This window comes from Salvia splendens, chromosome 7 (assembly GCF_004379255.2).
Source record: "Salvia splendens isolate huo1 chromosome 7, SspV2, whole genome shotgun sequence".
NCBI lineage: Eukaryota > Viridiplantae > Streptophyta > Magnoliopsida > Lamiales > Lamiaceae > Salvia > Salvia splendens.
The window spans coordinates 13080029-13100447 of NC_056038.1; the positions used below are offsets into that span (position 1 = coordinate 13080029).

At 38.2% G+C, this 20419-nt stretch overlaps 3 protein-coding genes across 4 annotated transcripts; 2 read left to right on the forward strand and 1 right to left on the reverse strand.

Moving 5' to 3' along the window:
- The first annotated feature begins 2187 nt into the window (after positions 1–2187).
- LOC121742487 (60S ribosomal protein L10-like) lies at positions 2188–3823 on the forward strand. The gene is made up of 4 exons (XM_042135627.1): positions 2188–2291; positions 2821–3322; positions 3423–3504; positions 3591–3823. The coding sequence occupies exons 1-4, from the start codon at positions 2282–2284 to the stop codon at positions 3654–3656; spliced, it is 660 nt and encodes a 219-aa protein (XP_041991561.1). The 5' UTR covers positions 2188–2281; the 3' UTR covers positions 3657–3823.
- A 9641-nt stretch (positions 3824–13464) lies between these two features.
- LOC121811036 (auxin-responsive protein IAA18-like) lies at positions 13465–15415 on the forward strand. Of its 2 annotated transcripts, none has more exons than XM_042211790.1 (6): positions 13465–13644; positions 13832–14192; positions 14536–14783; positions 14864–14978; positions 15071–15138; positions 15206–15415. In XM_042211790.1, the coding sequence occupies exons 2-6, from the start codon at positions 13867–13869 to the stop codon at positions 15250–15252; spliced, it is 804 nt and encodes a 267-aa protein (XP_042067724.1). In that variant the 5' UTR covers positions 13465–13644; positions 13832–13866; the 3' UTR covers positions 15253–15415. The 2 variants fall into 2 exon arrangements, with proteins under 2 accessions (XP_042067724.1, XP_042067725.1); XM_042211791.1 differs by having other exon boundaries at positions 13845–14192.
- Positions 15416–16298: 883 nt separating this feature from the next.
- On the reverse strand, positions 16299–19447 carry LOC121811035 (hexokinase-1-like). The gene is made up of 9 exons (XM_042211789.1): positions 18964–19447; positions 18438–18588; positions 18176–18358; positions 18024–18098; positions 17767–17922; positions 17586–17684; positions 17357–17487; positions 16949–17030; positions 16299–16836 (listed from the first exon to the last, which is right to left on the reverse strand). The coding sequence occupies exons 1-9, from the start codon at positions 19233–19235 to the stop codon at positions 16495–16497; spliced, it is 1491 nt and encodes a 496-aa protein (XP_042067723.1). The 5' UTR covers positions 19236–19447; the 3' UTR covers positions 16299–16494.
- Between the last annotated feature and the right edge of the window lie 972 nt (positions 19448–20419).

The following is a 20419-nucleotide window of genomic DNA, read 5'->3' on the forward strand; positions in this document are numbered from 1 at the left end:
TCGCTCCAATTCCGGAGCCTGGTTGTTCGGTAGGTTTCAATATTCGCGCATTGTCGGCATTGCGCCTCACCATCGCGTATGCCTCTCGAGGAGTCGGTAATGGCTCTTTGTTGATGATCTCCTTCTTGACTGATTCATACCATTCATCGAGTGCGGTAAGAAACTGATACACCCTCATCCTTTGGGTCTGTTGATTGTCTTTCTCGATTGACGGAGGATGGTCAATCGTGCTTGGATCTCGGGCGTCTATGGATATCCACAGATCCTGTAATTTTTGCCACAATGCTTCCCAGGTCATTCCTCATTGTTTGATCGTCATACATTGTCTGTGTAGGTCGTACACCTGAAATGGATCTCTCCCGCTGCCATACGTGATTGCCAGGCCCTCCCAAAGGTCCTTGGCGGTCGCGTATTGAGAAACTTCGTTTACAAGGTCGGATTTGATGTTGTTGATAATCCAATTGAAGGTGCAGTGATCTCTCTGCTGCCACCTCGGGTAATTTGGGTCGGTTATCGGCGGTTCGGGTCTGAAACTCCTATTATGTGAGAGGTCAGCCCTTTACCGCCAATAGCCCTCTTCATCAGGTTGGCCCATAGGGGATAGTTGTTCACGTTGAGCTTTGTTTTGATGGTTACTTCCCCCAGCGATTCTGGCTGGGTTGAGGGGTTTTTCGAGCTCTGCCTTGATGAAAATTCCTTAAATTTCAGGAATTCGGCAAATTGTGCCGCGAAATCTGGTGGAAAATTCGTTTAGTTTGAAGTGTTTGTGTTATGTGGATCTGTGTTTGAACTCTCGGTGGTTTCTGACATTTTGTTTGCTCACAGGGTTAAGGACAGACGGTCGGGAAAGGTAGCCTTGGGACGGTGATGAACTCTCTCTGAGTCCCCACCTTAATAACCTGCTTTGATACCATCTTGAAGATGGTAACCGAGAGGGATAAGGGATAAAATGCTAGGCATGGTGAATTGCAGAGAACAAAGTTTATGATTCTCTTATTTCTGTATTTCTGTGTGTTTTACATTGTATACAATGATCTCTTTTTATAGGAGAGAAATACAAGTATATTTGGAAACATATCAATCTATTCTATGTATAATCACTAATTGGTATTCTCCTAAAATAGATTTATTTCTTTCCTTGATTCTTTCCTTGACTTGTGTCTTCTAGGGTTTGACATTTGAAAGTTGGCAGAATGTACCCAAAAATTTCCCCCAATAACACCCAACTTTTAAGTATAGTATAGATTATTTTGAATTTTAGTTTATGTATTTTAATTAAGTATAGTATAGATTATTTTGAATTTTAGTTTATGTATTTTAATTATTTACAGTGTACAAAGTATTGTTTATTTCTTCGATTTTTTTTTTAAAATTTTGAGTTGTAATACACTCAACAATTTTTATATCTGTAATCTATAATTTTATTAACACATAAATAAATTTGGCGATAAAAGAGAAAAATTATTAGCGATACAGAATGCAGAGTTCAGAATCCATTTTCTCGAGTAAAGGGATACTCAAATTTTAGTATTCGGCGTTTGATAAGCGTTCATTATCATTTCGAATAAATAACAATCAAAAAGCCATTTCCAGAAGATAAAAAAAAGCTCCATATTAAAACTACAAAAAGCTAACCAAATTAGGAGAAATTGACAGATAGACCTTATCATATATTCAATTTTAGTCTCCGACTCACAAAAGATATCACACTTTGGGATGACATGGGATTTTATGAGGTTTTGTTTTGCTTGTTTAGGGGAAAAAATACTACTACTATAATTTTTATATTAATATGAGAGATAAATTTTTTTTAAAAAATAAAAATATGACATGTTTAATTCTAGAACAAACTAAGAAAGAAAAAATTGGTACGGAGAGGGGTACTAAATAATACTCCAACCCAACCAACGGGTCGCAGCGCAGTTGGCAGCGCGGAGCTGTGGTGATCTTGAGATCACAGGTTCAAACCCCGCCACCCGCTGGAAGACTTTCGGCCTTAATCTGCAAGCCCGATCGAGCAGGATTAGTCAGATTCCGTCAAAAGGCGGGTTCGGTACACATGTGATTAAACCAAAAAATAAAAAATAATACTCCAACCCTCTCAATTTCTTTTTAATGAATTGAATATAAATGTATTCAAATTAAATATTAGAACGTTGAAATATAGCCCAATCCTTTAATTGGCCCAAAACAGTATGCTTAAACCCCCATTCCTATAAAGTAAACATTTTATCTCGCAAAACCCTACTTTTCTCAATTGAAGCGGCGGAGCAACCACACGATGGGAAGAAGTAAGTCTCTCCTCCGGCCACTAATTTTCTTACATATTGGGGTTCCAATTGATATAATACTTTCATTTCAGAACTAGATTATACATTCTATTCTGCAATTTTGCAATAAATTGACGTAGATTTGATAAGGATTTAGGATCCGAGAAAATTATTGCTTTTGGTTGATGAACTGGAGCAATGTTCCTCTATTCTTAGCTTTAACTGTTTTGAGAATTCAGAAAATGTAATATAATTTGAGTTTGGGTTTAGGGAATCTTCAATTCATTTTGATAGCTTTAGTGCACCTTAATCTGAGGAGATTTTTGTAGACCTGCTTTTTCGTGTTGTATTTTCCCTTTATACTTACCTGATTCGCATTCATGGAAGTTTTGTCAGCATTTCTATTACCACATGTGTGCGCCTTCTCCCCAATTTTATCAGAGTTGTATTGGTGTTTTCTTTGTTGGGATATTGCATGAATTGCTCTGCTAAATTGCATTTTTGTGATGATTTTATATGTTTTTGTAATGTGTTTATTCTTGCTTTGTAGGGCCTGCAAGGTGTTACCGCCAAATCAAGAACAAGCCGTATCCAAAATCACGGTTCTGTCGTGGTGTGCCTGATCCGAAGATCAGGATCTATGATGTGGGTATGAAGAGGAAGGGTGTGGATGAATTCCCATTCTGCGTCCACTTGGTCAGTTGGGAGAAGGAGAATGTGTCCAGTGAGGCACTTGAAGCTGCCCGTATTGCCTGCAACAAGTACATGACCAAGTTCGCTGGAAAGGACGCATTCCACTTGAGGGTCAGGGTGCATCCCTTCCATGTGCTGCGTATCAACAAGATGTTGTCGTGCGCTGGAGCTGATAGGCTCCAAACTGGTATGAGGGGTGCTTTTGGCAAGCCTCAAGGTGTGTGTGCTCGTGTGGCCATTGGACAGGTTCTCCTCTCTGTCCGTTGTAAGGATAACAACAGCCAGCACGCCCAAGAGGCACTGCGTCGTGCCAAGTTCAAGTTCCCAGGGCGTCAGAAGATCATTGTCAGCAGGAAGTGGTATAACTCTTATATGCATAATTTGATGCTTTTGCATACCCGATCATCTATTGGAAGCCTTTTCTCTAATGTGCCTATGTTTTGCTTGTATACATTTCAGGGGCTTCACTAAATTCAACCGTAGCGATTACGTGAGGTGGAAATCAGAGAACAGAATTCAACCAGATGGTGTCAATGCCAAGGTCTGTTTTTTGAAATTGCAACTTTTTTTTATTCTTTGACATTCATGACCTTAGTTTGTTTACTCAATTTGGGAACCTCTTTGCAGCTGTTGGGTTGTCATGGGATATTGGCTAACCGTAAACCAGGAAGTGCGTTTTTGACAGCTGTTTAAGCTGCTTAAGATAGATAGCTATCAAAATATTGTGTTGGGCATGTGACCTAGGCATTGTGCTGACTTTGTTGTGTCTCGTTTGTGCTACTTTCAACTTCTCTTTTCATGTATCTTTCTTGAATACTCGTTTTGGAACACTATTATCAGATCAATAGTTTCTTGGTTTAGGTTTTTTTTATATGATTGAAACCATGTTATTCAACAAAATCTTATCAACTCATCCCCAGCTCTTGGCTAGAAATCTTGAAAACAAAAACAAAACCCCACTTCTTCGTTGGTATAGGGATGAATGAAATTTGATTTTTCCTTAACAATTTCTAGCATTTCTGAAGTAGACGGAAGAAGAAACTAGACCATTATGGGGTTTGAGAAGATTTTATCTAAAACCTAATCTGTAATAAATTTGTTGAAAACTAAACTATAATTCATTTGTTTAAAAATTTTTCATACATTTCCATTATAAAAGGATCTCAATTTAAATAAATTGAGATCCTTTTATAATAAACTGGATGATAAAGAGATGATGAATTTAAAATAAAGTAAAGAACTATAGCTGGGATTTTTTGAGTTGTTGGTGCTGTGACTGATAATATCTGAAAATGGACACGTAAATTGAGAATGATCTAATTACGGGTAATTACCATGACACATACAAAATATTTCAATAAATATTTTAATTTAATACAAAAAAAGTTTTAAGTTTATATATTTTATACATAAAGTTATACTTAATGTTCCAAATTGATACATTCCGTCAAATTTCATCTAACATCGTTACTTGTCTTCATTTTTTCATCTTACTCACTCCCAAATTATATCCTAAAATGTTAAAAACCAGATATAATTATCATTTATACAAAATTTCTTTATAATAATCACTGATACAAAATTATTCCCGATTCCAACAAGAGATACAATTATAAATTACATGTTGTTCATCTAAAAATTTCTGATGACAACCATGTTATCAAGAAATGAGAAATAAATTTACCACTATCTAACTAAATGCAATCATGCTAAGCAGCAAATTGTGTCAGATGAGATTTGACTAAATGTATCATACGGAATATTAATTAAACTTTTTGTATGAAATATGTAAACATAAAACCTTTTGTACTAAATTAAATATTGATGAAATATTTTGCATGTACCACGTAATTACCCAACAATATTTCTTGGTTCATGAAAGAGTTGTTTCTTGATCTGTAGCAAGTTGAAGCACTAACTAGATTTGATGTGGTAAAATTTTGTTGACAAAATAGATTAAGAAAACAGAAGGAACTGGAAACATACATGATGATGTTCAAAGCTGACATACAGCACATTCAAAAAATGGCTCATCTCAACCGAATCTCTTAAGCTCCCATTAATTTATATACTACGAATGAGAACCTCATAATCTCCCAACTTTCTGTCATATGAATACAGGAAAATTTAATCACGTGGGGTTTCTCTGACTTGGTTACATTTGCTAGGCATTTAGACAACTTCACTAATCCCAAATCCTGTAAAAGAAAAAGAATGTTTTCCAACACTAGAATTGAAATATAGAGATTTTCATACACCATTAAACTTATGAAGAAGAATCTTTAGCCTAGCTAGCACTACAAAAGAGGTACTCATCTACAAACCAATTGCTAATATTGGTTTATTATTCTTCAGACATTCCCGTAGCATTTTAAACAAATTATTACCTCAAATCTTTTTTTATTTTATTTTCTATCAGTCTCTGCTTTCTAGCATCTTCATAAGTGTTGCCACTTTGATTTTCCACCATTGCCAAAACCATCACTGAAATCACTCATTAAAAGGATTCAGCAATCAAGTTTTGTCACAGGATATATAATTAGGTATGTTATCTTTGTTCTTTTTGTTTCGGTGTAATAATAATAGAATCGCGGAACATCTAAAAGATGAATTCATAGAGAGCGAGCGTGGCATAACAACAGTGATCAGCCTTTCACTCAAAATATCATCACTAATATCAGTATAATTGGGTACCAAAATAACAGGGCCAACTAGCCTCAATAATTAGATAGATCGCACGGACAAACGTGTTACTTACCGTTGCTGGAAATTTAATCTTACAGTAACTAAATAGAATCTTGATAATGGAAGTCTGTTAACGTACACTTATAAAGAACTTAGGCCACCCGCAATGCGTCACGCGGGTGGCTCGTAACCCGTCACGCCGGGACGAGACGGCGGCGAGACGCGTTGCAGCGTCCAGTCTCGTCCCCAGCCCGCCGAGCGTCCCGTCCCGCCGAGACGGATGGCGAGCCGTCTCGCCACGCGCCCGCGCGACGTGGCGCGCTCCGGCGCCATGCGTGACGCCCACTCGCCGGCCCGCGAGTGGGCATCGTCACGCTGACGCAATAAATCATTTTTTTAAAATTCGAATTTAAAAAAAAAATAAAAATCGAAAAACGGTAATATTACCGTTTTTTCTTTTTATTTATTTTATTTTTTACTCTATAAATACTCCTAATTCATCCTCATTTCACACACAAATACACATCTATTCTTCCCAAATCATCTTCATTTCCTCTCCAATTTTCATCTAACCTCTTATCACAAAATGTCCGGCGACGGAAACTCTGGCGGTGGCGGCTCCAACGGGTTTGACATCAACGCGTTCGGCGACTGGGGGCATGTACAATGTCCTGGGTGGTGGTTCCGGTTTTTCGACGCCAGGCACCTAGGGTTCGTCTACGCCGAGGGTACCAACCATTCCATTTGATGTGGATGCATACGCCCGTCCCTCCGCCCCGAGGTATTCGCAGGGATTATCTCATATTCGGGAGGATTATTCGGTTGAACCCACTCCGGAAGGAGGCGGAGGCGGTGGAAGCTCCAGGGCGGAGGCGGAGGCGGAGGCGGTGGAAGCTCCAGGGCGGAGGCGGAGGCGGACGAGGAGGAGGATCTAGGCCGGCATCCGTACAGCCCCAAGGAAATGCTGGGTGTGTACAACGCCTGGATCAGCGTCTCGTACGATCCCATCATCGGGAATCAACAATCCCGGAAGTGCTTCTGGGAAAAGGTCACCGAGGCCTACCACGAGATTAAGCCGAAGGGGTCCTGCCGCCGCACATTTAAGATGCTCCGCGCTCACTTTGACCGAGTCGACAGAGAGGTCAAAAAATTCTGCGCTATCTACAAGAGTGAAGCGGCTCATTACCAAAGCGGAGCCACGGGAGCCGACATTCTGAGGTCGGCTTTGCGAGTTTACTTCGACGACACCGGCAAACAATTCAAACATGTCGATGTTTGGGATGTCGTCAAAGACGAGGAAAGGTGGGTCGGCGGTGTCCGGTCCAGCTCAGGCTCGACCTCGAAGCGCACGAAGCACACGGCGGGTGGCCAATACTCGTCTAGTGAGGGCTTTTCGGGCAGCGCCGCACAAGAGTTTGCCTCGCAGGAGGTTGAGGGCACGGCAGACGATGCCGGAGGGTGCTGCCCGTGGCCGCTGTCGGCCGCAAGGGAGAAATGCGGCGAAGGCGGCTAGAGGGAGGAGGGGCCGAGCCGAATCAAGCCAGGCGAGCTCGGGCTCGGGGGCACCCTCGAACTCCCTAATGTCCATGTACATGACCGCCACAATGGCGGACACTTCCCGCATGACGCCTCCCCATTACCAAGCCAACCTTGCCGGAATTGAGTTTATGACAAGACAACTTGGTATTCCTCCTCCAGGTGGCTTCAGTGCACCTCCACCGCCTTCGGATGATGATTTGCCGGCGGAGTAGTTTTTTTTATTTTCTATTTATATTTTAAATTATGTAATTTATATTTTTTAGGATTTTAATTATGTGTTTTTTTGTTTTTTTGAATTCTAAGTTGTATTTTTATTTTATGTTGTAATTTTATTTTATTTTTAATGAAGTGTGTTTTTATTAATTAAATTTGTTGGAAATAAAAATAAAAAATGAAATTGAATGAATAGTAATTTAAGGGACGGATAAGAGATGGAGGGTTGCAGGTTTCGTCCCTTAGTTAAGAAATGGAGTAAAAAAGTACAGTGGGACCCATGAATAGTAATTTAAGGGACGGTTAAGGGATGGATAAGTGACAGCGTTGCGGATGGCCTTAGGGCACCCACAATGGGGCGCCCGATGGCGGCCATCGTCCTCGGGCGCGGACAATGCCTCCATTGTGGGTGCCCGATGCATCGTCTGCGGAAGAAGCGCGGACGATGACCTATCGTCCGCGCCATCGGGGCGTCCCATTGTGGGCTCGGCGAACGATGACACGCGTTTTTGATTTTTTGTATAAATACCCCTACCCCACCTTCATTTGTAACATTTCATTTCACGATTCCACTCTCGAAACTCACATTTACTATGAAATGGATTCAAGTCCCAATAGTCCGATGTTTGGTGAGGCGGTTGGCCGGGTACAAAACCCGACGAATATCGGCCGTTCGACGCCAACACGCAGTACGATCCTGAATTCAGTACGGAATCGTAAGGTTTGGATGACATGGAGCGTAGATTAGCCAACTTGAATCGTGTAACTTTTGTGTAATTAATTCAATCTTCGTCGGTTTTAGTTACTCGTTCTGTTTTTTAATTAGTTTGCATTATATATTTGAAAATATTTAAATTAATTAACAAAACAATAGTAAAATATATAGGGCTCGCCTTAGGGTGCCCCATTGCAAGTGGAGGGTAGGAGGATAAAACTGATGACGTGGCGCGCCCCATTGTAGATGACCTTAGAATCAATGGCACGTAACATCATTATACATTACCAATTCAAACAAAACCTCCTGAAAGTAATACCAACATTTGCACCTTCAATTTAAATTCATTTACTCATCCAAATAAATAAATAAATAAATATTTTATTTACAGAAACTACTATGAAATGCCATTAAATTTATGAATATACTTTATTTTTGTGTATATATGTGCATAATAGTCCGCCGTCATCATAGATACCGTAATTTTATTACTACTAACTTTTCTTAGGACCATAATTTTTCAAAAATGATGTCACTATTGATATATTCTATTTCAGTAGAAGTTAAATAAATCTGCACAACCTTACAGTAAAAATTTATTTTATCATCCAACCGGCCAAAACTCACAATCAAATGAAATCTTAGATGAAAAATAATTAAGAGCATCCTCATTCGTGTTCTTGCCAACGAGCACGGATGTGGGCCCGGACCCACTTTTACTCCATGTCCTTAGGCAAGAGCACAATACCTACATCTGTGCTCTTCCGCAAGGACAAGCTCAAGGGTCTCATCATTTTATTATTCAATTTAAATAAAAACATTTCCACAATATTAAAATGCATTAAAATTACCCGGAATACTATTGCAAATTATAATAAAAATAAAAATTACATAATTAAAATCCTAAAAATTAAAAATTACATAATTAAACTCCTAAAAAATAAAAATTACATAATTAAACTCCTAAAAAAAATTACATAATTAAATGCTAAAAATACCCCTATGGAAGACTATTCATCCGGCTCTACCCCCAATGTTCTTTGGAGACCCCGTATCATTGCCACATGCGATCGAAGTTGCTCGGGGGTCATAGTTGACCTATCGGCCAAATTGAGTTGGGCCAAAACCCCCCACAACGAGTTGGTGGGGGGTTGAGGTGGCACAAAGGGAGCGGGATCGGGGCGGATGGAGTCGCGGTGCGACGGCGGTTGGCCGTCGACTTCTTCCTTCCTTGCGGCTGGCGTTGGGAACTACTCGGGCCGACGTCGGGGCTACCCAAGTTAGCCCCGGCGAGCTGGGTGGACACCTCATCGGAGCCGGCGTCGGATAGGGATACCGACCTCGACCGTTTGCTGGAGGAGCTAGAGGAGGATGATACGCATCCCCTATACTTCGGATGCACACGCACCTCATGCCAAACATTGAGGTAAAGTCAGCGGCGCGGCGCACTGCACTTGCCGCTGGCACGGACGGACGGACGGACGCACCGCTGCAGATGCTCTAAGTATCTGGCCAAGAAGAGAGAGAGAAAGATGAAAGGGGAGAATATTAGAGAGGAATATAATAATATTCTGGAAAATTCTGAGGCTTCGTTTGGTACACGGAATTGGAATTGAATTAGAATTGGAATTCTATGGAATTGAATTGGAAGGAAAATTCCAAATCCTATGTTTAGTAAAGTGAAGTAATTGATATAAAATTGAATAATTTGTGCACACACTATACACAAAATACACACTCACACACACTTCACACAAAATACACATACTATACACAGTTCACACACACTACACACACTACACACATTTCACACACTTCACACACTACACACACTACACACATTTCACATACTTCATACACTACACAAATTTCACATACTACACACATTTCACATACTACACAAACTACACACATTTCACACACTACACAAATTTCACACACTACACAAATTTCACATATTTCACACACTACACACATTTCACACACTTCACAAACTATACACATTACTTAAATTTCACACACTACACACGCTGCACAAATTTTCACGCACTACACATTTCACACATTGCACACACTACACAAATTTCGCACTTCACACTTTACACACATTTTACACATTTCAAGCATCCGATTTTTGAGTTTTTTTTTCAGTTTTAGATTTTTTTTTCGGTCTTAATAAAAAAACTGAAAATTTCTAAAAGTTTAAACTGAACCAAATTTAAAATTTTAGTTTGTGAATAGTGAGTCCATTTTGGGTATAGTGTATATAGCATGTATATTTTGTGTAAAATTTGTGTTGAGTGTGTATTTTGTGTGTAATGTGTGTAGTTTGTGTATGGTATATGTAGCGTGTGTATTTTGTGTAGTGTGAGTATAGTGTGAAATGTGTGTAGTGTGTGAAATTTGTGTAGTGTGTGAAATGTGTGTAGTGCGGGAAATGTGTGAAATTTGTGTAGTGTTTGTAGTGTGTGAAATTTGTGTAGTGTATGAAATGTGTAGTGCGTGTAGTATGTGAAATGTGTGTAGTGTGTGAAATGTGTGTGTGTGTGTGTGTGTAAAATGTGTGTAGTGTGTGTGAAATGTGTGTAGTGGGTATATAGTGAAGCTATCTAATTTTATGACTATTTGGAATTCTAATTTTCTACTTTTGATATGGAATTCAAATCACAAAATTAAAAAATTTGGAATTATAATTCAATTCCAATTCTATACATTTTTGTGATACCAAACAATGGAATTGGAATTGGAGCCTCCAATACCAATTCCATAGCTCCAATTACAAGTTCTCAAACACATTTAAATTAAGCAAAAGTAGGTAATACAACGTATTATGAACGCCACCATTATATATTGTTGTGGCGAGGTAAATTGCATATATACACCACATTAAATAATGAATATAATACTAATAAATTTATACTTTATCTATTTGAAAGAGTAATCTCAAGTCAGGAAGCGCCCGTTTGAAAGAGTTTAAGCAAACGAGGTGGGCTTCTTTTCTTTCAGAAATGTGTTTTATGTGAAAACATGAATATTTTGAGATGAGTTGTCATGCCTAGTTTTATTTATGATTGCCTATCTGTTGGATATGCCAGATCAGGTAAATCGAATTCGGGTCCCAGTAGGGCCGAAAACCTTACTCTGACTAGTGTACACATAGGGACCGTGTGCTAGCGCCAGCGTTGGCCGGTCCAATGACCGTCGTGGAATGTGGCCACATTCCCAGTTCACACAGATCAGATATGGTATTTCATAAGAAGTTTTATGACTGCAGTCTACTTTTAGAAAGAAATAAAAGTTTTAGGTGACCGGGAAAGATTTTTCAAATAAAAATCCCGTGTTCACTCAAGTTGGCTGACAACTAGAAAAGAAATATTTTCGGCATGAGCCCACTGAGTATACCAAGTACTCAGCCCTGCATATTATTTTTTCTTAATGTGCAGGTTGATCGTTGTCGAAGCGGAGGAGGTGTTGGGAAAGAACATAAATTAAGAAGTAAGGTAGCTGATGTAGTATGTTTTCATACATATTACATCGTCTAGGTACCATTCCGCTGCAAGATCTAGAATTTGCTTTAGAAAAGACTAGTCACCCAGAAATTACTCTGATTCGATATGGTTGTATCCTTAATCATATTCAGACAATGTTTCCTTGAATTAAGTATCATCTATGATGACTTTGAGACCATTTAGTAAGGTTAGTCGCGAAATAGCTACGCTTTCTTTGACTAGGGAGTTGTGGTCGTGACATTTTTAGTCCATCCCACAAGAATATGCACTTTTCAATTTTGAACCACAAGAATATAAACTTTTCAATTTTGAAAACTCTTTTTTTCTAATGAGGTACGACTCATTCTCCACTAACAATACTTTAATTAATTTTCTCTCTACCTATCTCTTACTTCACCAATTTTGTATTAAAACTTGTGATGAACCCAACGTGCATATTCTTTGGGGACGGAGGGAGTATGTACTATTTCTCCATTCACAATTAAGTGTTTCAAGTTTTTTTTCGTTCGTTCATAATTAAGTGTCTTATTTACATTTTACTATTTTGCTAACAGACCTCACATTGCACTAATTCATCACATTCACACTTTATTTTAAAACTAGTAGTACACACACTTCACTAATTTTTTTCTACCCACGTTCCATTACATTTCTTAAAACTTTTACCAAATCAAGTTAGTACTCCCTTCGTCCCCCATTAATTGTCCACTTTGGTTGCGACACGGATTTTAAGAAATGCAAAAGAAAGTGGGTTAAAAAGTTAGTGGAATATGAGTCTCACTTTATTTATTAATTTTATAATAAAATGTTAGTGAAATAAATTAGTGGAATGTGAGGTCTACTTAGCATTTATAATAAAATTGAAAGTGGACAATTAATGTGGGACGGAAGAAAATGGCAATGGGGGACATAGAGAATACTTAATATATACTCCTTTCGTTCCAAGGTAATTGAGTCGTCTTTTGAGTTTTCTCAAAGTAGTTGAATCATTTCTCTTTTTTTGGCAATACTATTTTCTTTATATTTCTCTTATTTTAAGCAGAAAAAAGGGAAAAAAATATTTCACTTATATTATCGATTTTGCATTAAAATCCGCACCGAATAAAAAATTCCTATTTTTAAAAAAGAGGAGGAATTATTCAAATAGAATCCATAATAGTTTGAAACTGTGCATGCACAGCATGCAGTGATAAGGTCAAGCAAAAGCTACAAACACATGAGCGGCCTTAAATGCTGCTTTAATCTCTGCTTCATCGACTTGTACCATCCCTCCCGCTTCATATCTTGTACTCTACTCTCTACCACCTTCCTTCATACTTGGTCGGCAAACCACTAGATTTTCTATTTTCTACTTTAAATTTGTAAAGTGAGTAGTATTTTAAACTGTTAATTACGAGAGGTTTTTTTTAAATCTTTGATAAAAGTCACAAATCACAAGAGGCAAGAGCACTAGTTGCTTTTTTAATCTTTTTCTTGATTGACTTTAAAGGGTATTTCTACTTTCGAAATTTATGTAAAGGGGGGATGTTTTTGGGGCAGTGTGCTATATTCTCGAGTCCTACTCCTACATTGTATTTGTGTCACTGTTTCATTTGATGACACATAGAAATACAGGGTTTATTAGCATGCTTTGCTTCGTCAATCCAACAAAGCCATACATTTAATTAATTAATATAATATATAATCCTGCCTTGGTTGCGTGCATAATGTTCTAATCCTTTTCCTGTTTTCAGGGCTCTCCTTACTTATTTTTCCAAACAAATTCTTGTTTTTTTTATGTTGTTGGTAAAATTACAACCAAGAGTTTTTAATACTACTACTATTAAAAAGGCATGCACAAGGAGAGAGAAACAGAGTGGAGACAAAGATAAATCATTCTAAACAAATAGCTCTCTCTTTCTCTCTTCATTAAAACTTGTCTAGTTCTTGATTCTTTTCCTTTTCTCAAACAAGATTTGTCCTTGTCTTTTGCAACCTTTAATTCAAGAATGTGCGTTTTTGGAAGTCTAAGAATTTCAAGGTAAGATTTTGATAAAGATCACTATTTTGTGAGGTTTACCATTTCAGTTTCTTGATGTATATATCTTTGAAGCAGAAAACTTTCTTAGTGGGATATTATAGTTAACATAAATGGAGGGATTTTGATAAAGATCACTTTTTATGAGGTTTCACATTTTAGTTTCTTGATGTATAAATTTTTGAAGCAGAAAACTTTCTTAGTGGGATATTATAGTTAACAAATATGGAGGGCTATTCAAGAAAAGATGAAGGGTGTTGCCAGTTTCTTGATTTGGTCACCAAAGAGAAAGAAGAAGTGCATGCTAGAATCTCAGCATTTTCAGAAGAGAAGAAGCTTGAACTAAGCCTTGCTCCACCAGGTCAAGATTGGACAAACAAAAATCCCTCAAGATTTGCTCAAAATCCATGGCAGCAGCAGGCATCTTCTCATTTTCTCCACCTTGAGTCACAGCCCTGTAGCAGTAGAGCAGCTCCAGATTTGAAAAATCTAGAAAAAAAGACATTTACACCTGCAAATCTAGCTGTGCCCAACAACAGTGCTCAGAAAAGGTGATTCAGCTTAGTTTCTTGTTTTCTTTTTCTTTATTTTTATCTAATTTTTTGTCTCTTGTTTTATACATTGTTTCAGTGGTCCAGGGTTCTGTTTCACATAGTTTATGAGGTTTCATATCTGTTTTATGTAAGAATCAGCATTAATTTCTGTTTTTTTATATTTATGTCTTGTGGCACAGTCACATGAATCTCTTATCTTGTTTAATTAATACATCATGTGATCCATTCCATAGATTCAATTAGGCAAAGTTGAAGATGACTACAACATATGCATTCTTGAACTTATGTTTATGAGAAAAATGAAAAAACAAATCTTTATAAGTGCTTCATAAAACTATAGGACTGCGCCGGCAGTGGTCGGATGGCCGCCTATCCGCTCTTTTCGAAAGAATCTAGCTGGCGGTTCTTCTAAACCGGCGGTTGAGGACAAAATCCATTCGAAAGCTAAAGAAAACTGCAGGAAAACCATGTTTGTAAAGATAAACATGGATGGTATTCCAATTGGAAGGAAAGTGGATCTCATCGCGTATGATAGCTACGAGAAGCTCTCGTTTGCTGTTGATGAGCTCTTTAGGGGCCTCCTTGCCGGTGAGCCAACCTAACTAGCCATATGGTCCCTTTGTGGCGGCTGCGGAATCACATGTTGTATTCTTGATTGTTTTGTGCAGCTCAAGGGGATCAAGGGAAGGCGATGAGAGGATTACTGGATGGGAATCGGGGATACACCCTCGTGTATGAGGATAACGAAGGGGACCGGATGCTCGTTGGAGATGTCCCTTGGCAGTAAGCATCCATGCCTTTTTTTCTCATTATCATACAACTGATCTTGTTCAACCTTGATCACTCATCCTTACAAATAGTACTAAATCTTGCAGCATGTTCCTGTCGACTGTCAAGAGGCTGCGCGTCTTGAAAAGCTCGGAGCTCCCCACGTTGTCGCGTGGTGAGTTGTTGTGATTCCACCCTCTTTTCTTACACAAAATTATTCCAACTCCATTTGTTTCTTGCAGGTGGAGATAAACAGAGGAAGCATATGGCTTCTACACCACCAAATTAGCCTATCATAGACAATGGCTACTTTTATTTAATTCCATGCAGGGATCAATCAAATGTACCATAAACTTTGTTTCAAAATCCTCAATCTCTGTAGAATCATATGTAACTGCAATCTTTTATTCTCCAGATTTTAATTGCATTTCTGTCTGTTTCTGTTTTCTTCATTCTTTACCTAATACTACTACTCTACAACAACTAGATTTGTCCTTGTAAATCCAAAATAATCTAAAAAACAAAATTCTTGTATTGGCAAATACCTCCATAATGACTTGAACACTTGACCTACTCCCTCTGTCTCACTCAAGATATTCACATTCTTGAGTGACACGAAATTTTATGAGAAAATGTTAGGCATAGTAAGTAGAAAGAAAAAAAGTAGTTGAATATTTTAATGGGGAGGGAGGAGAGATTTATTTTTAAATATAGAAAGTGAACATTTTGATTGGACAAACTAAAAAGGAAATATATACATCTTAAGTGGGACAGAGGAAATACTATAAAAGGAGAAACATTTTATTTCAATATTTCAATTGAGATGTGCTTCATCCTCACTTCCTATCTTACCGTGTCAACAATATAGATTCCAAGTTGTTATCCCTCCGTCAGCGAAAAATATCTCATTTTGCTATTTTGGGATGTTCGCAATTTAAAACTCCATTTGCTTTTTAACCATTTTAGGTAAAGGGACCCAGGGACCCACTATTCACCTAACTCATTATACTCGCATTTTTTAAAACTCATGCCAAGTCAAAATGAAACTATAAGTAGCGGGTGGAGAGAGTCTATCTTTATGGATATTAATAAGGATTAGATTGGAAAAGGTGTCATTAATAAATTGCATTTTTTATCCTAGATAGAGTATATGATTGGGTCAATAAAATTATGTTCAATAGCTTTGTAGTACCACTCTCTCTCTTATTTTATCCACTCTTTATCTCTCTACTTTTTTCATTTCATACTTTGTTCTTCATTACTTAACTCAATCAACACAATTTTTCTTAAATCGCGTGCCAAAAAGAAACACTTCTATTACTATGGAACCGTGAGTGATCGGAATCTATACCAGCGCATCCACAACTCAAACACTATACTATTCACATATTCTTCCACAATATTCACTTATTAAAGAGAACATTCCTCAATGTATCATCACCATCTCTACTTCTCAAAGAGAACTGAGAGTTCTCTATCATTCTCCACTTGAAAAATAGTGCAAAGGAAAGAAAAACAAACCCGAGATTTCTCACGACGTCTCTTCGAGATAGAGCGAATGGGAAGCAGCTAGAAGAGCTGCGCCGATGCCCGACCCATCGTTGAAGTGCTCGAACACGACGCTCGATTTGGTGGTGTCCCCGAACAGCTCGAACACCGTGTTCTCCAAGCACTTTCTGTACTCTGTGTAGTGCTCATACAAGCCACCATCCATGGCTATCATAGTCTTCTCTCCATTGCCCTTGACAGAGTCCCTCCCCGTCTTCTTCAATACCCCCAAGATGCCTGCGGCCGCAAGACGGGCCCCACGTGTCGCGATTATGTTGCAGAGCTCGATCACCACCCTCCTCTTCTTCACGGAGATATGAGATATCTGCGTAAAAATCAGAGACACGATACATTGTCATAAATACTTCCTGCTTGAGATCAAACAACTTGTGGCTTGTTTGCAAGGCGTTCAAACGAGCGCAGAAAACAAACTGTACCTCCAGTATACTCTTCAGTTTTTCATACACCACCCTCAGATCAGACGATGTATCCTGATGCATAGCCGACATTTCAGGAGTCCTGCATACAGGATTCGAATTCAAGCCTTTGTTTTTCTTTTACTAAATAAAAATTCGACATAATAAGCAAGCAGAGTAACAGTATGTGACCAAATAAGACCATCTTCTTCTTTATATCTTCTCTTTCACATACACAGAAGACGGCTTCTGATAGATCAATTATTTTCTTTGTTCGCAGTTTCAAACGTAAATAGAAGGCATTAATCATGTAATGTGGTTCTCATATTCCTACCAAATTCAAGTTTTTAGGCAAGAAAACTACGATAGTACTAAGATTGAAACGATCATCGCGAAGAGATTATAAAACTCATTTCTTCATGGAAATACCTCAAAATATACGGAATCTTGAGTTTGGCTGGAACTTCATCACCAAAAAAACTAACTTCTTCAGCCAACCTAAGTAAAACTCGGCGTAAAATTTCTCCCAAGTACATCCCAGAAATTAGCTTCTCAAACATCTGCATATGCATAAATAATGTAGTTATTTGTGGAGTTTGGTAGTTGAATAAAAAATAATGGAGTTATGCAGTTGAATAATCGAATGAGACATGTCTACCTGTTCACCCGGATTCAGGCTATCAGTGTCCATTGCATAGTCATACTCTGTCAGCGGGAGATGTGACGATCTGAAGTTGCCCCACTCCATGTTTATAGCCTGAGTTGTGTACACTTTGAGTTTTGAACAATTCGTTTGACCGATCAAATTAACTGTTTAATGCATAAGATCATTTGCTAACCATTTCACCGGATTTAGGCAAAGGACCGTGCCATTTTGGTATGGCTTGAGCGCGTTCAACATATGCAGCATTCGATCCAGTACCCAATATTACAGCAATAGTAACATCTGGATCGGAATGTCTTCCTCCGGCTAATGTTCCAATCGTGTCATTGACCTGCCATGATCATCACAAACGGAAACAAAAGTATCTAAATTAATATTTGAGGATACATGATACTCAAAAGTGATCTATGAAACTAAAAAACACAAACGCACCAAAGCTGCCACCCGCATATCAACACCCTTTCTCTTCAAGGCTTTTGTTAATTCAGCCACCACGTCTTGGCCGACCTGCAATGATCAATGGAAATATGAATAATGAACTAACAAAAAGTAAACGAGTAAATGTGCTCAAGACGAAGTAGTACCGTGTCATCAATAGAGAATCCTTTTGTCCACCTAATTAGAGTTCCAGAGTTTATCGAATTCTGCATCACCGGGAATGAGAAAGTGAACCCCAATTCCCTCTCCTTCCCAGCAGGTTGTTCATATAACCGTTCTTCGTCAGCCACAAATTCAGCAAGCTTCTCCGCAATGTAATCAAAAAGTGCCTGAAAATAGCAGGTTTGGCTGTTTCAATAATGTGGTTACAACTCTTTCCAACTAAAGGAACAATAAGCAATTCCTCACATCCGAGCTTGCACTCATCAGCGCAGGGGGGATTGATGCTTCGGCAAATTCCTGATGGACAACACCGCGTTCTCTGCCTCCTAACTCAACACGCAACACACGGAAGTTTGACCCCCCGAGATCTAGTGCATAAAAGACTCCTTCCTCATCTCTGGTGTAGGAAAATGCAAATGCACATCAAACACAAACAATACACATCTAAAACGACAAGCGCAAACAACGTTCATCGCCCTTGTTTTAGCACAAAAGTACTTATACAATCATTCTTGAAAACATAGGATTCATGATCAGACTAAACAACATAGAAAAAGGCTAGCGTTTGCCTACAACAGAGCTCATCATCTAAGCAGACAAGAATCTCCTATTTCACTCAAAACAAACAAGAAAAACAAGGCGTTCCACATTCTTAAAAAAACAGACTTCACAAATTCTCCATCCACATCAAAAAACACATAAAAAGACTCAAGATCTCTCTCTCACACACACACAAACACACATTGAAGCAGAGAGAGGTTATAATTTATACCCAGTGGGGAGATTATCGACAAAACTGATGAGCATCTTGAGCTTGCTGCCACCCTCAGATGCTAAACCAGCATGCATTTCAACAGTCATGGCATCTGCAATCTGCTTCAATTTGGCATCGGGGGTCCCACATTTCTCGTCAAATTCCTTGACCAGGGCCCTCGTCCGGGCCCACCTCCCAGAACTCCTCATCCGCTGCCGCACCAGCAGTGCCGCCGCAGCCACCACCGCCGCGGTGCCGATCACCGCCACCCCGACCGCCACCTTCCCCATAACCGGATTAGGAAAGAAAAGATTAGATGCTTGGAGCTTTGTGGTGCAAGAATCAAGAAACGAAAGAATTGAAGAAATGAGTTGGGAAATAGTCAAATCACGGGAAAATAGAGAAATTGGGGTTTATTCTGGAACGAGAAAGAATGGAAAGGGAGTGTTTAATTGTGAGTGAGTTTTCTTTAGTTTCAACTTTTAAGTGTCGAGGTGGAAAGTCCGCCATTGATGCTCTGTCTCCCTATTTTTGGGATAATTACATGTATACAAAATGTTTTACTTTCAATTTAATATAAAAATATTAAATTTATATATTTCATATAAAAAGTTTAATTAGTATTATAAAATAATATATTTCATTAAGTCTCTACTAACACCGTTACTTCCAATTACATCATACATACAAAAAGTTTCATCAATGTTTCAAATTTGTACAAAAAAATTTAAAATTAAAACTTTTCATTAATTATTTCAAACACAGATTATTTTAATACTCACAAAAATGAAAAATACATAGAAAAAAATCACCACACCTCACCATCAAATTAGTGAATTGCATTTTATTGTCGAAGCTTTCTCATGTAACAATGGAGAATACAACCAAAAAGATATTGAATCTTTTTTAAAAAAATTAAATATTATGTATTCCCTGTTTGAAGCTTAAATTAGTCATTTTGTAAAGATGAAATATGGACTTATTTTATATTATGTTCTATAAAGAATACAATAAAAATAGAGTATATTGAGACATAGATTTTTTTAAAACCATGATCAATTGCTGGAAGAATTGATATTGACTGTTATTTTTTAGAGTGGTTAATTATATTAAATCTTTAATTATTCTTTTATTATGATGATAAGTTGGACAAATTATAAACTAACTAATGATGTTTAAAATATTTAATGGAATGTATTAATTTAAAACACTAAGTAAACTTTTGTATAAAATATGTAAACTTAATACTTTTTGTATTAAATTAAAACATGTTGAAATTGCCAAAATTTCTTTGTCCCACATCGGTGGGTATTAGGGAGTTGGGGGGAGTGGCTTCCTATAAAAGGAGCACTCCTCCCTCATTTGTAATGTACCTCAAATATTGTATTCTCTTCTCCGTCTGAATATAAGCGGGCTCTGCAGAGGGTGCTCGGAGACGTAGGCAATTTGGCCGAACTCCGTTATCAAAGTTTCG

What these genes read in the sequence shown, in the direction of transcription:
- LOC121811035 (XM_042211789.1), bottom strand. Translation starts at nt 19,235, where the DNA reads ATGGGGAAGGTGGCGGTCGGGGTGGCGGTGATCGGCACCGCGGCGGTG. An exon ending in GTCGATAATCTCCCCACTGG is followed by an intron (nt 18,589 to 18,963) that starts GTATAAATTATA and finishes TTCCTACACCAG; the next exon opens with AGATGAGGAAGGAGTCTTTT. An exon ending in GCCTGAATCCGGGTGAACAG is followed by an intron (nt 17,488 to 17,585) that starts GTAGACATGTCT and finishes ATGCATATGCAG; the next exon opens with ATGTTTGAGAAGCTAATTTC.
- LOC121811036 (XM_042211790.1), top strand. Translation starts at nt 13,867, where the DNA reads ATGGAGGGCTATTCAAGAAAAGATGAAGGGTGTTGCCAGTTTCTTGAT. An exon ending in AACAACAGTGCTCAGAAAAG is followed by an intron (nt 14,193 to 14,535) that starts GTGATTCAGCTT and finishes ATAAAACTATAG; the next exon opens with GACTGCGCCGGCAGTGGTCG. An exon ending in GCTCCCCACGTTGTCGCGTG is followed by an intron (nt 15,139 to 15,205) that starts GTGAGTTGTTGT and finishes TGTTTCTTGCAG; the next exon opens with GTGGAGATAAACAGAGGAAG.
- LOC121742487 (XM_042135627.1), top strand. An exon ending in ATCATTGTCAGCAGGAAGTG is followed by an intron (nt 3,323 to 3,422) that starts GTATAACTCTTA and finishes TATACATTTCAG; the next exon opens with GGGCTTCACTAAATTCAACC. An exon ending in CAGATGGTGTCAATGCCAAG is followed by an intron (nt 3,505 to 3,590) that starts GTCTGTTTTTTG and finishes ACCTCTTTGCAG; the next exon opens with CTGTTGGGTTGTCATGGGAT.